Consider the following 14,844-nt stretch of genomic DNA (forward strand, 5'->3'; position numbering starts at 1 on the left):
GATTATATACAAACCATGATGGACATGTACAGTTTCCATAAACATGTCATTGCCGCATCCTAGAATATGTGTTGTTATTTCTTTAATATAAAGGTGGCTTTTTGATGTAACTTAATAGTGAACATCCTTTTTGCAACATTTTTAACAACTGTTTGGCAATGATATAAAGTTACAAACACATTTTGTTCAAAAATTCAGCTACAAAAACATCCTTTTCAGCAAAATTTCTTCTTTTTGCCCAGAATTTCAGTAAATAAAAACTGTCTTTATATTAAATCCTAGCTTAATCTTTACAATTGCTTTTATTTCCAGAATTTCAGTAACTAAAAACTCTCTTTATATTAAATCTTAGCTTAATCTCTACAATTGCATTTTTTGCCCAGAATTTCAATGTTTAAATCATTCAAATTCAACCCTGACAAATAAAAGAGTTATGACAAAATGGAAAATTACAATATGACAATAAATCAAAACGTGCTTTAGAAGAGGTTGGTTCTCACGGTAGAATAATGAGTAGACTGTTCTTATGAAACTAAACCTTCAGTATTTAGGTATTTTGAACACCTCCTTTGGGACATTTAAAAGTAACACTTTCTAAAAAAATGAACAAGTGAAAAATGTTCTAACAATGTGACCAACCAACACACAACCATTCATACTGTAGGGCAGCTGTATTAAGGCCAATGTGACCAACCAACACACAACCATTCATACTGTAGGGCAGCTGTATTAAGGCCAATTTAGCAACCAACACACAACCATTCATACTGTAGGGCAGCTGTATTAAGGCCAATTTAGCTAGATGTGCGGTAACGGTAAATGGAAAACTGCGTAGCTTGTCCCATGTATAGAAATCTGTATCTATCATCAGTGGAAACTGCCCATCCGCTTATAAGGAATAACATAGTTTCTATATTATTGTTACTGCTTGTCTGTGTAAATCGGCCTCTAAGGGCTCTACTATTCAAGATTCAAGACATTTTCTTTAAAAATACTGTTAAAAAAAGATTAACATTTAAAATTAAAAATTACAACAAATAATCATGACATACTTTATGTGGAATAATGATTTAAAAGTTTTGTTTCCTCTGATAATTTGTTAGAGTTTCTAGCTTCAGGAATGTTTCAAAAATGAGCTGTTATACCCTGCAGGTGTTTGTCATTCATGTGCAAATTCCTATCTATCAATGTTAATAATAGTTTGTGAAATTCAATTCAATTCTTTATTTGGTCCAATATAAAAATACATTAGAAATTCCTCTTATATACACTGCAGAGATAATAACAATATACGTACATGCAGAAAACAGTCAATATAGAAAATCACTAATAAAATATCAAAAAGTCTACGATCCAGGTGTTCTCTCCATGAGTTAGCGCTGGACAAGTTTGTTATAGGTGACAATAGACTGTGGGACAAATGATTTATTGTAGCGTTTAGTACGGCTTTGAGGCAGACGGATACGAATATTTGATGGAAGAAAAATGTATTCCTTATGGAGCGGGTGGTCTGTTTGGGAGAGTATACGTTTTACTAAGGAGAGAACACCTGCATCGTAGTTGAAATTAAGAACGGATACATCAACTCCAATAACCCGCCCAGCCCTTCTGGTAATTTTATTTAATAGTTCCTTATCTTTTTCATATAAACAAGCCTCCCAGATAATTCTACAAAAAGATATAACACTAAGTATGGTTGACTGATAGAACAGTATAAGAATTTGTTTACTAACATTAAATTTCCTAAGTTGTCTTAACAGATATAGCCGTTGTTGTCCTTTTTTATAGAGTTTTTTAATGTTATTACACCAGTCCAGCTTTTCGTCTATTATAGTTCCTATATATTTACTCTGGGACAACTTTAATTAACTCATTTCCTAAATCCGGTGTTCATAGAAAATATATAGCCTGTGGGTTACTTTGACAAAGTGTTCTTTTTTTTATCCATGTTTAAAATGATTCAATCATATTTCCCCATATTTTTATTCTAACATTTCAACGTAACAAAATGTGTATAGCATGGTATAAACGTAGATCTCGATTACACCAGCAGTGTGAAGTCAACTGATACTAAGTATCCGTCAATGACGGCCATGTGTCTTGAGAAGAAGACGGCTACAAGACCAATAACAGTAATCACTGCACCTATTGGTTGAAGGGGTATTGAAGAAATGTATTGAAAACTGTCCCAAATTGTATTTTAATTTCAGCTGGACGTTTAAAATTTGATGTGTTATTTTAAAAACGTTTTATAACTTGAACATTTTCTTTTATAATTATTTCAATTTTGTTTTTATTATAGTGGAGTACCGTGCACTATGCCCACAGGGTAACGGCTACAAGTATTTACCTGCAAAAGTACCAGACACAGACACAGAAGGTGGGTAACAACATTGTAATTCTATCTAAATTCGGATTAACCATAGTGCCTACAATGATCAGTACACTGGTAAACACTCTATTTCTACAAGTATGTATTTGCAAAATAAACCATCATAAACCAGTTATTCTACAGTTTTTTTTTTTCTGCATGACTTGGCTAATGACAAATTGGCACTAAATCAGTATAGGACACAGCAGGATCTTAAAGTAGAGTTTTATTTAAGGGGCGAGCACGCAAACTAATTCTACTAATACTTTTAATGAATTATTTGGCATTATATCACTGTCTCTTGGCTTTAACCATTTGAATATTTCAACTACTAGTTCAGGATATTAAACTATTTTGATTGGACACTAAGGTGTCATTTTGGATTTCCTTTCTTCTGTTGATTGTTTTGAACTGCATTATCATTCATTTATATCAGTTTTTATAGCTTTACTATTATAAAAAGAAAAATTTAGGTGGAGGGGTAGGGGGTTAAAGGTATATCACCTATTAACACAGGTAGAATTTGGGTGTAATGGACCCTAAGGGGTAACAATTCACCTTCTATCTGAACACGTATAAAAAAATTGAGCATGGTCTCTAAAGCTTCGTCTACACTGTCAAACTAGTTTGACAAAGTTGTGCTCAAATATGGTAGTGATATGACATCATCATGTCCAAATAATATAGCTTTAAAAGTACAGTAGTACACAACACAGATAGAAGACTTTAGGTACTCATAACATTTTATGCGAGAAGTCTAAAGCTCTATATACACTATCAAAGTTTATGTGACAAAAAAATGTGATGTGCCCATACAGTATATGGACATGATGATTTTATCACTACCACATTTGGGCATATCACTACCATATTTGGGTCTGTCACACTTTTTTTTTGTGTCAAACTTGACAGTGTAGATGGAGCTTTAGGATAATGATTTGTTCATTTACATTTTTCAGTGGTTCATGACTCAGGCAGCCCAACACAAACAATGTGTGAAAAATTTAACAACTTGTGTTCAAATGGCAAATGCGTCGGGACAGATCAACGGTCATACACCTGTACTTGTAATGAGGGGTACCAAACCTCAAGTAACGGTCTGGCTTGTGTGCGTAAGTGCCATAGTATATTTTATTTTTATAAAGTTATTTTTTATAAGGTTTTCAAGTCCAGTGGGCTTATTTTTCTTATTATGTTACAGTTTAGTAATAGCCTATGATACAGGGATCACATGTGTACATGTTATACATGTATCACAGAATTTGAAAAAAAATGATAGATACAACAATGGGTATCAGTCAGGTACAGTATTTTCTTTTTGTATTATATAAGATTGGTGTATTTTTTTTTACAGCTAAAGCTGTTGATAGGTGTGCAGCAAACACTAATCTTTGTCCAAATGGACGTTGCGTCAGTCTAAGTTCAAGTTATCGGTGTATATGCGATGATGGATATCGTCCCACAACTAATTCTGCTTCATGTATTCTGGGTAGGAATACAAACTTTTTAATTGTTATCAATAATAATAATAATAGAGGCATGTTTCTTGTCAAAAGCCTATAAATAGATAATAATATTTAGTGGTTGACCTCATTCCAGTCAAAATTTGTTTACATCCTAATTTTGTTGACATTTGGGTTCAACATTTTACTGAAGAAGCCACCCTAAAAAACATTTTCACTTCTGTCAATTATTATTATTTTTGTGATCATGCAAATTTCTCATTCACTACTATTTTTTTTTTCAACTAAGATCCGGGATGGATACTCTACATTAGCATATAGTTGTACAACACTTCAAAGAAATTGTATTTTTTTTCATCAATTGCATGTTTTCTTGCAGCTACACCAACAAACAAATGCACGTCAAACCGTAATTTATGTCCTAATGGGCGCTGTATAATGTCCGGTTCAAATTACCGATGCATATGCAACAGTGGTTATAGACCCTCTAGTAACGGGGCAGCTTGTATCGGTAAGTCTCTATATAATAATATAGTATCGTTTTTATTCAGCCTTTTGCTTTCTCCATTGAGATCCAGCCACTGATACCCACAGCATTGTCATTTTTCAGTGCTTATTTTATTTTGTATCTCCATTGAGATTCTGCCACTGATACCCACAGCATCGTCATTTTTTTCAGTAATTTGCCTTTGGATTTATAATAATATAATATATATACAATTTTCATTAAATATCTTGAAATAAGGATCCATAATAGTTTCTTACTTTTATAATTCAGCTGTATCAACAGATTTTTGTGCAGTCAACCGTAACCTGTGTACAAATGGCCGATGTGTCAGCTCCGGTGAAACCTACAGGTGTATGTGCAACAGTGGTTATCGACCTACAAGCAATAATGCTGCCTGTGTGGGTAAGTCATGGATAAGTGCATGTAATGTGAGTTTCCTCAATTAAAGATGGCCAATCTGGTATAATACTTGGAATAGGAGATATTTTTTGGCATGGCTTGATCGCTTTAATGTGTTTGTGTGGCTTGAGTCATGTGTTTTATTTAAATTGACTACATTATAAAGAAAAAGATGATTGCACTTTTTAAGTTTCAATAATCCATGGATTAATGAATAGAAGGATACGTATCGACAGTGACATCAAACGATTTTCCAACGCGCTAGCCTATACTAAAGCACTGCTGCCAATCAAACAAAGATCTTTGAACTCTGTGTATCTAACCGTGGCCCTCTATAGAACGCTGTGAATCAACTGTTGCAAAGAGAACAAAACGTAGCCATATGTAGAAATAGTATGCGCAGTCTGATTTTTCTATTGACTGCATCTGCGTTGATTAATTGACAACAAGAAGATGTTGCTGAGCAATTGTTTTAATTTCATCACATCACACATTTCATCAATCGGACTACGAAAAGTTCACTTTCTTACGACCGTAATTTTAAGTATTTGGTAATATTAATAAAATATGCAATTTTTATATTTGAATTATCATATTGTCCTGCAACCTCCTGAAATAAAAAATTACGTTAATCTATAGAATATTAAATTATGCATTTGACCATGTATGTTGTTACCATGTGCAGTGGTGTACAGTACAACAAACATGTTTTTAATATATGACTATAAAGCATTGGTTTCTTCATGGATCTCCTTAAATATCGATGTGATTATATTTAAATTGTAGTGCCTGGTGATTGGCTAGTGGTTATGTCATCCACATCACAGCCAATCAACGGGCCTTCTTATCTATTCCTTAATCCATGAATAATCCTACAGTATATACAATGTGGACACTGTAGTTTTGTGAACTTCCTAAACCAGTATATGTCATTGAGAATGATTAAAAATTATGTGAATTTATTTATGTATCCAAGTCAAATGACTCTACCTAAAGGATTTACAGAATAAAATTCATCAAAATATTTCGAAAGACTTTACTCGGTCAGAATAGTCTTTGATGTACAGTGACATATCAGGAAATTGAAATGTTTACGAATGACACGGACATACAGATGATGAACCAAAGGCTGAAACATTAAACAATAACATGTTTTCATTTATAAAATAAAATTCATTAAAACATTTCGAAAGATTATACTCGGTTAGTACAGTGTTTGACATACAGTGACATACCAGCAAAGTGAAATGTTTACGAACGACACAGACATACAGTAGTACAGATGGTGAACCAAAGGCCGAAACATTAAACAATACAATGTTTTCGTTTATAAAATATAATATATTTACAGCAATTCCTACCGATAAATGCGCAACGACCCCCAATCTTTGTGCTAACGGTAGATGCGTGAGTGCCGGTAGCAATTACCTATGTATATGTAATAAGGGATACCGTCCCACAAGTAATCGACGCACTTGTCTTGGTAAGACAACTTTAAGCATGTATCTGGACTATGCTGCTTGAGTCAGTCCTTCTCTTAGTTTGTTGTATCATCGTCATTTTTATATCTGAAACAAATCAAGTACTGAATAATATAATAAGCCTTGATCTTCACTTCTATTTCAGTATTCTGCGGATTATGCTATTCAGATTTCGTTACTTTTATGCTTTAAAATGATATACTAATACTCAGACTGGTAATTTCCAACACTGTAAAATGTTGGTCATGGGCAAATAGTCGAGAAAATGTTTAGTAAACAACAATATCCAGCTGGATCAGTTTGGGAGGGGCTTATAAACTGACGAAATGTTCTAGTAAGGGCGTGTGGCGCAGTGTGTTGGACATTCGACTACTGATCGTGAGATCGAGGTTTGAATCCAACTCTAGCCGCATAGCTTGTATCCTTAGACAAGATACTTTACTTACGTTTGCCTCTCTCCACCCAGATGTATAAATGGGTACTCAGTATAGATCAAGACACAACTTTGCGCTGATTACTAGCTGCACTATGGGAGTATGTTCCCATATGTGTTTGATCAGGAAAAAATGACTGGGGTAATAATGTTCAGTGCTTAGAGGTTTCACAACATTAGGCACTATATAAATCCACGATATTATTATTAATATCTAGCTAGATCAATTTGAGATGGGCTTATAACTGAGGAGATGTTCTAGTAAACATCAATATCCAGCTGATCAGTTTGGGATGGGCTTTTAAACTTATGAAATATTTAGTAAATAATATCCAAATATATATTAACACTAACAATATGCTGTAATATCATCATTCCTATAACATTGATATCAGTTACCGAACAGCATGTCACCTACACCTGGAGATGTTCCATAAACTCCATATACTATCTATACCTGTAATTTTGTTAAAAATTAACATTATTTTAAAAGCATATGGTAGTTTCTATTACATTAGCAATAATAATCTTTCTAAATCATGTGAATTTTATTCTACAAATCCATTTTACTGTAAAGCATGATATGATAATCATTTGATGATATTCTAAATAATAGTAGTTCTTTTTTTGCTCTGTTAAACTTTTTTGCTAATTTGTAAGTATACATGCAGTAATTCAAAATTATTATTTTCCTTTTTGAAAAGAGAAATATCTGATCATCATTGTCCCAATAGTATATATTTATTAGTTTTGTTATAGATAAGTAAACAATAATTAATGAAAAGAGAAGACAATATATTTTTGCCTTTACATTTTCGCCAATGTAGCCAAATGCTACACAACACCACCTTATCACTGCGTATTTATCAAAATTATGTTTCGTACTCCAAATTCAGATTTATCAGCAGTTGAAAACGTTCTTCCTTCTTTCCGATGCTATTAATAATAGTTAATGCCTTTGGTCTTTTCAGCCGTAGCGACAGACAGATGTGCAGCGAACCGTAACCTTTGCAGCAATGGCCGCTGCATCAGCTCTGGTTCCAGTTATCGATGTATATGCAACAGTGGCTATAGGCTTACAAGCAGTGGTACAGCATGTATTGGTAAGACGTACTGACTTATTAAAAACATTTGTTAATCAAGTAGAAAAGATTTGATTTTAATCTTAATGACTTTTCTATTTCTTGTAGCTTATTCTATTAACAGGTGTACGCCAAACCTTTGTGCAAATGGTCGATGTGTAAATCTAAACACTGGGTATCGGTGTATCTGTAACCGTGGATATCATGCTAATGACAACGCTGCTTCCTGTATTGGTATGTTTATTAAACATTCAAATCTTTACCTTATTTCGGCGCCATCATCCCATGTTAAATTTAAGCCGACTGAAGCCTTTGCCATTCCTTGCTGTCCTAGCCCAAGTTTTACCTGTTTAAGATGTCGTACATGTTTTTCTCTTCTCCTTCTTTCGCAATTCTCGGCTGCCATTCCATCAATCTTTTGGTCCATCTCTTTTCTCATTTAATTATTTGGAGAATTGGTTTGGAGTATTGGAGATAGTGCTTGCACTGTTGGCAATCCTCAGGGTACTCCAGCCACACTTGTTTGTATAATGTTGGTTCTTTCGAGTCATATGGCGAGTCATATGGCCGAGCGGTTAAGGCAGGGGCGCCGTTTACCGTACCTAAAGAGCCAACAACAACATCGGCAAGGGTTCGAGGCCGACTCGCTCCTAGTTCTGGTGGTGGAACAAGTCTTCTCGGATAAGGACTATAAACCGTAGGTCCAGTGTACACAGTTATAACATGTGTGTACTTTAAAGAACCCAGTCCATTATTCGAAAAAGAGTAGGGGGTTACCCCGGTGAACTGGTTCACACAATAGCCCCTGTATCAGGGGGATTACCACCTATCTGATAGGACAGTGATTAATTCACTATTGGTTATCCTTGGCCACATTGCCTAAAGACATAAAATAAAAAATAAATAAATATACCTGGAAATTGAATAAATAAAGAACATGAGGTTGAAGAAGACTGTTATACAGAGTAATGAGAATGTGTAGAGGGAAAATATATCTTACCTGCCCATCGCCAAGGCTTTTTTCTGTTATTCACATATATAAATAAGTTATATTTTAAGCTTGGTTCTTACTAGCGATGCAACAAAACACAATCTACGCAACAAAAGAAAATGCCCTTCCAATCATTGTGTTTGCCCCCGCCTGCGTGAAATCAAACCTGCTGTGTTTGCAGCATTATTGCGTCGTCGGTTCCCACTTGTGATTATGCAATACAACACTTTGCGTCGATATGTCGCTGCGTTGCGTTCTAGTGGGAACCACCTTTAAGCAAACTTCTTTTGTATTTCTGCATGCTACTACAAAAGCAGTGCACACTTTGTTATCAGAGTTACTTTGAAAGTTACTAAAATGTTACCTCTTGAAGGAATATATATTTTATGCTATTGATCCTAAGGGGGTAGTGCACTTGATGATTGTTTATGAAGGGTGATCAGGTCGTTCGATAGAGTTACCGGTAGCGTGGATCGTGGTTGTTGCTTGCAGTTTCCAAAATAATTGCTTCTAATGTTCATTTGTAACAATATATTAATTAAAATGTTAACGCTTCAGATGTGAATGAATGTTCATTAAATAACGGACGGGCAGTTTGCATACACGGTACTTGTACCAACACACCAGGAACATACCGATGCGATTGTGGTAAAGGTATGGTTCACCGTGGAAATCATTGCATAGGTTAGTAGCTATGTTTCATTGTTTTTTCTATCTAAACAAATCAAGATTGTTTTTCTTTAGATTTCAGCAACTTGGACAGAAAACAGTAACTTTCTATTCTATAGGCCTACACTTTGTTAGGTATTCCCTGTATAATACCTGTATTTAATGTTTCATAACACACATACTGTTCTATTTTTTTTACATGAAAGCCCCATAGGAATAGGCTAACAATCAAAATCCTTATTTTGTATTTTATAATGATTTTAACAGCAGACAATGCTGACGTATATAGGTCACACAACCTCCCACACATCCTTATAAAAACATTGCAATACTTTCATTTTTAACATTTGTTCTAGTGTAACATCTGTAAAAACATTTCATTCACTATCTACTCTGTACATTTCTAAACATTTCCTGAAATATTTACTGCAGTAACAGCATTTCTCACACGGTTCTGAGCAATTCCTTCCACCTCTGTCCAGTTGTAGCCAGCATCCTTCACCTCTTTATCCAGTTCTCTCCTCCATGTGTTCCTTGAGCGTCCTCTATTTTGTTTTCCTTGGGGATTCCATGTTAGGGCATGCCTAGTTTTGTGTTTTGGTTTTGGATGACCAATCCATTTCCATTTCCTTCTGCCAATCTCAATTTCCACTGGCTCTTGTCCAGTCCTAACCCAGAGGTTATAAAGGTGCGCATTTATTTTCTATTTTTAGATGTTGATGAGTGCAAACAGGGTGACGTATGTAATGGTGCGCCCTGTATCAACACACTGCGTAGCTATGTGTGTATGACGCCTAATTGTAACACCGGATATACCTACAAAGATGGCAAATGTGTTGGTATGATTGTTAAAATACTGTTACATTTTTTCAGAGAGGAAAACAAACGAACAAAACAAAAAAGCAAATAATAAAATAAGAACACAATAATTTATATCGGCCTGAGTAGATGTGACAATTATAAGATCGCAATGAATTGTTTTAAAAATATGTTAAAATACATTTTTTTACCTGTTATTTCATATAATTTACATTATAGAAGAATAATAGAAAATTATGAAAAAAAGGTGGATATTACAGAAAGAAATATAAACGAAGCAATTCTACGAACATACTATATTTATTAAATTGTTCTTGATTATATTTGCACAATAGAAAATATGAGGTAAAAAAAATCCGAATAACAATGAATATGATATTAGATATATTGAAATAATGTATTGATCTTTTGAAGTTAATATGAATTAGTGGTGGTAAACATTACGCAAGAGAAAAAACAAATTAACATGATTATTATGTACAGTATTATTATTCCCACTGGTGCATCCCTTTAAACATGAGATTGTATTTTTAAATATAGCGCTATCGTATATGTTTTTCAGATGAAAATGAATGCGATAGCCAGCGTAACATTTGCCCTAACGGAGATTGCGTGAACATTGAGGGAGCATACCGTTGTTATTGTTATGATGGCTTCCGTGCTATTAACCAACGTTTATGTCACGGCAAGTTTATTTTTTGTTTTGTATGTTTATTAATTCATAAGTTATTTAGTGTATGTTTTTGAACACAGATTACTGAAATAGACAACATGATATATTTTCAACAAAGTATATTTAAAAATGTATTGTCAACATGAAAAAAGGTGTATAAAATCAAACTTTGAAAAGGCCATTTTATAGTTTAAATAACGTTATTCACTTTTGCCAAATAAAAACAAACCAAAAAACACGATTTCGCTTATAAAAAAAGACAAAATAAACAGTTACATTTAACTAGAAACCTATTGAGTTCCAGACAATGAGATTACGGTTATATATTCAATCATCAGATACTTAATTTTATTTGTTAAATAGAATAACTATATATGCGACATTAAAATGAACTATTCATCAAATTAAAAAATAATCAATTTTGTTTTAAACAATATACAATATGTAAACATTAAAGTTTTTTTTGTGATTTTTTTTTCTATCAATTTATTTAGCCAATTAAATGTTAAGCTGTGTAATTATTCTAATGTGAGAGGTGGTTATCGATTTCCTGTTTGTATTCAAATAGGGCATGATATTATTAAATTCCAATTAATTTTAAAATATCTTGTAAAATATTGCGTTACACACGCCTACATCATAATTAGAATATTGCTTTGTTTTGGACAAATTGTTATTATAGCAAATTATTATTTTATTACTTAAAATTGTTTTTGCCAAAAACACAATTGTTGTCTTTATCCACTAGGACCTTGTTCTGTCTCTATTTACAACAAAGAGGTTAAGTAGAGAACAAAAACCTAGTTGGGAATTTACACAGAAATGAGCTACAGTAGTAAGCATGATTTATATAGAAACAGTACTAAACAATCTTAATTAAGCTCCGTCTACACTATCAAACAAAAAAGTTTGATGGACATGATGTCATATCACTACCATATTCGGACATATCAACACCATATTTGGCACATCACACTTTTTTTTGTCACATTGATAGTGTAGACAGCTTTACTAAATGTTTTTATTTTAGTTTGGATGTCCATCATCAAATTTGCATTTCAAGCTGTTGGGAATTTTAGAATGTAGACAACCTCTTTGTTACTGCGTTCCTATGTTGATGACATTCAAACGATTCTGAAACATCAGCCGAGACTTCTGTTTCATGACAGCCCCTGGGGGTGGTCATGTCCCGTTATTTTTTCAATGCAAAGAGAATCACTTTAAAAGAATTAATTTGAAAGTTAAAACAGCTGAACTTTTTGTTATGAATGATACAAAAAAAAACTGCTGTAAAGACAAACAAATTTAAGTTTAGACTAATAATGAAGATTGTGTTTTTAAAAATCCAAAGTAACGTTGAACTTACCACCACCTTGAAAAAGTGCGATGCTAACGCACGAAACGTTGGTAAGTTCAACGTTAATTGTCCTTCACTAAAAACGAAAATTTGATTCTAAAAATATTTTTGGGAAGGAGATGAATTTATTCAATTTTATATTGTATGTATTGTTATTTTTGCCATTATTGAAATTAATAAATTTTCTTGAAATTTAATGAAACTTTTATGATAAAAGGTTTTATAGTAAACTGTAGTTAATTCTGATAATGCAGTATATATATTTTTTATTTAGCACTGTTTTTTTTAAATGATTTTATTTGACTTGTGTTATTTGAACACATGCCAAAAGAAGGCATTGCTAGGATTGGCATGGGACACTCTGGTTAATTTATTGTCAAGATAAATGATGGCAATCTCTATCTCTTTCCAAGACGGGATATATTTTTATTATGTTATTTGTGAACGGAAATCAATTTTGAGGTTACAATTTGTCCTTGTTAATGTTAAATTGTACAGTGAGGACTAAAGGTATGTTCACACAGAGAGTGAACACAATTTAGACCGGTACAATTTGTCCTTGTTAATGTTAACTGATTGAGTAGTGAAGATTATATAAAAGTCTGTTCACACTTAATCTATTGGTTTTTGTCCTGTGTTTCCTGTGAGGTACACGTTGCGTTCACACTAAGATTTTAATAATCTTATGGTCAACAGTTCGTCCTTATTTTGAACACCAAATAATTAATAATTTATCTGTAACAGATTAGCGATTAATATTTACTTAATTTTGACAGTTTAAGAAAATCATTAGTAAGTATATCATTTATTATTTTCGCATATTTTTTTTGTTTACAGATATTAACGAATGTTCCACCGATGTTGATTTATGTGGAAAGGAAGCCAACTGTGTGAACAACCCAGGATCATACAGATGTGTCTGTCCAAATGATTTACAGTTTGATTTTCAATCAAAGAAATGCCATTGTAAGTTAAGGGGAATTATACACATTAGAATTCTTCATATGGGACATTTCTATTGATAAATAAAGAGAAACTTTCCTGAAATGAGTGGCAATAACCTCTATTAAGAAGAAACTGTTTGGTTCTGAAGGTGTCCCCTTAATAGGGTTTCCACTGTATTATTGATGTCCTGAACTAGATTTTCAGAATTTGGTGTAGTTACAAGAGCTATCACAATTTTCTATTTGAATGCTTTCTAATCATTATCGTTATCTATTTTACAGCATTAGACTCTGAGGAACGCAAGATGTGTTTTGCCGACATTACTGACGCGGAGTTGTGTGAACAAGTTATCAGTAATAATGCAACACGACAGGAATGCTGTTGTACTATCGGCACTGGCTGGGGTGACGATTGCGAATTTTGGCTTTGTCCTCTCTCAAATACAGGTAATGAAAGCCACAATTACAAATTACCCTTTCAATCATTCATTTATTTTTGCTGGCATTTTCACCCTTTTTTATTAACGACCATCCTATTTCTTTATCTTTCATCTTCTTTTTTCGTATTCTGAGAAACTTTTTTTTGTTGTCCCATGTTGGTGAAAGAACAGATGTACATATAGGCATGAGTACAGGTGGGACTAAAATTCAATGACCCCAGAGAATGCGCAAGTGAATTGGGAATAAGGATATACACCCAGGAATTCAAAGTCATCTCTGGTTTATATCGTTTTATTTGTTATATTTCTAAAAACATCTGCAACCTTTCTTTGCCATCATATCTACTTATCGTCTTATCGTCTTAGATTTCCTTTTGACATGTGTCAATCTTTACGAGATGTCAAACTTTATGTCAATGTTTACTGTTATCCCAGTCTACTTTCATAAGGAATTGGGAGAGACGAAAAAAGTGGTTCAAAGTATATTATCCCTCAATCACAAACGTTTGCTCTTATCTGCTATTATTTATTTACAGAGGAGTTCAAAAAGATATGTCCTAATGGGCGTGGTCGAAAGACGGTTGTTAACCCAGAAAGACAGTCTACGTCGGACCAGTCAATTTATATTGACAGTGGCGCTTTCGCTGGTGATCCTAAATATATGTCTGAACGAGGTAAGTCAAATACGTAGATAAACACCAATGATTGTAAAATTAGATGATATAGGACACTGCCTTAATGTATTGTTAAAAATAACGGCACATTTACACAGAAAAGCGGGAATGCCAGCGGAAAACTGTGTGTCCTATGTAAAATCGCCTGACGTCCGCTCCATGCTTTGTGTAAATGGTCATAAAGGAATCACATCTATATTTTTGTTAGTGTCAACACTCGTCTACAAATTGACCTTGATACTGTTAATCTGCATAGTGTAATTAAAATTGCGATGCTGCTTTTCACAGGTGTTGATGAGTGCAAAACCTTCCCTTCAATATGCGGTACCGGTATGTGTGTTGACACGCCCCTCAGCTACAAGTGCACCTGTCCGGGAAGGCACTACTTTGATATGAAGCAAAAGGTGTGTTTACGTAAGTAAATGTTTATTTTTTATCAAATGTTGCATGTCCCAGGGAGTTGTAACTCTCTGGTATGGTCCATACTATTTTCGTCACTGTCCACATGTCTATGGGCATTTATTTATTATACTGGGTGAC

General features: G+C 33.6%; 1 protein-coding gene across 5 annotated transcripts in view; it reads left to right on the top strand.

Annotated features, from left to right (window-relative positions):
- Window positions 1-14,844, top strand: part of LOC140060207 (uncharacterized) — a 54,995-nt gene that overhangs the window by 26,167 nt on the left and 13,984 nt on the right. For 4 of the 5 annotated variants that reach the window (XM_072106320.1, XM_072106321.1, XM_072106323.1 and 1 more), the window contains 15 exons: window positions 2,303-2,380; window positions 3,331-3,483; window positions 3,726-3,860; window positions 4,214-4,345; window positions 4,613-4,744; window positions 6,093-6,224; window positions 7,627-7,758; window positions 7,846-7,971; window positions 9,287-9,412; window positions 10,111-10,236; window positions 10,779-10,901; window positions 13,084-13,212; window positions 13,473-13,637; window positions 14,167-14,304; window positions 14,593-14,718. In XM_072106320.1, coding sequence (XP_071962421.1) covers window positions 2,303-2,380; window positions 3,331-3,483; window positions 3,726-3,860; window positions 4,214-4,345; window positions 4,613-4,744; window positions 6,093-6,224; window positions 7,627-7,758; window positions 7,846-7,971; window positions 9,287-9,412; window positions 10,111-10,236; window positions 10,779-10,901; window positions 13,084-13,212; window positions 13,473-13,637; window positions 14,167-14,304; window positions 14,593-14,718 — 1,953 coding nt within the window. The remainder of the gene's footprint in view (window positions 1-2,302; window positions 2,381-3,330; window positions 3,484-3,725; window positions 3,861-4,213; window positions 4,346-4,612; window positions 4,745-6,092; window positions 6,225-7,626; window positions 7,759-7,845; window positions 7,972-9,286; window positions 9,413-10,110; window positions 10,237-10,778; window positions 10,902-13,083; window positions 13,213-13,472; window positions 13,638-14,166; window positions 14,305-14,592; window positions 14,719-14,844) is intronic. The other variant, XM_072106322.1, reaches the window with a different exon arrangement.

Source organism: Antedon mediterranea, chromosome 10, assembly GCF_964355755.1.
Source record: "Antedon mediterranea chromosome 10, ecAntMedi1.1, whole genome shotgun sequence".
NCBI lineage: Eukaryota > Metazoa > Echinodermata > Crinoidea > Comatulida > Antedonidae > Antedon > Antedon mediterranea.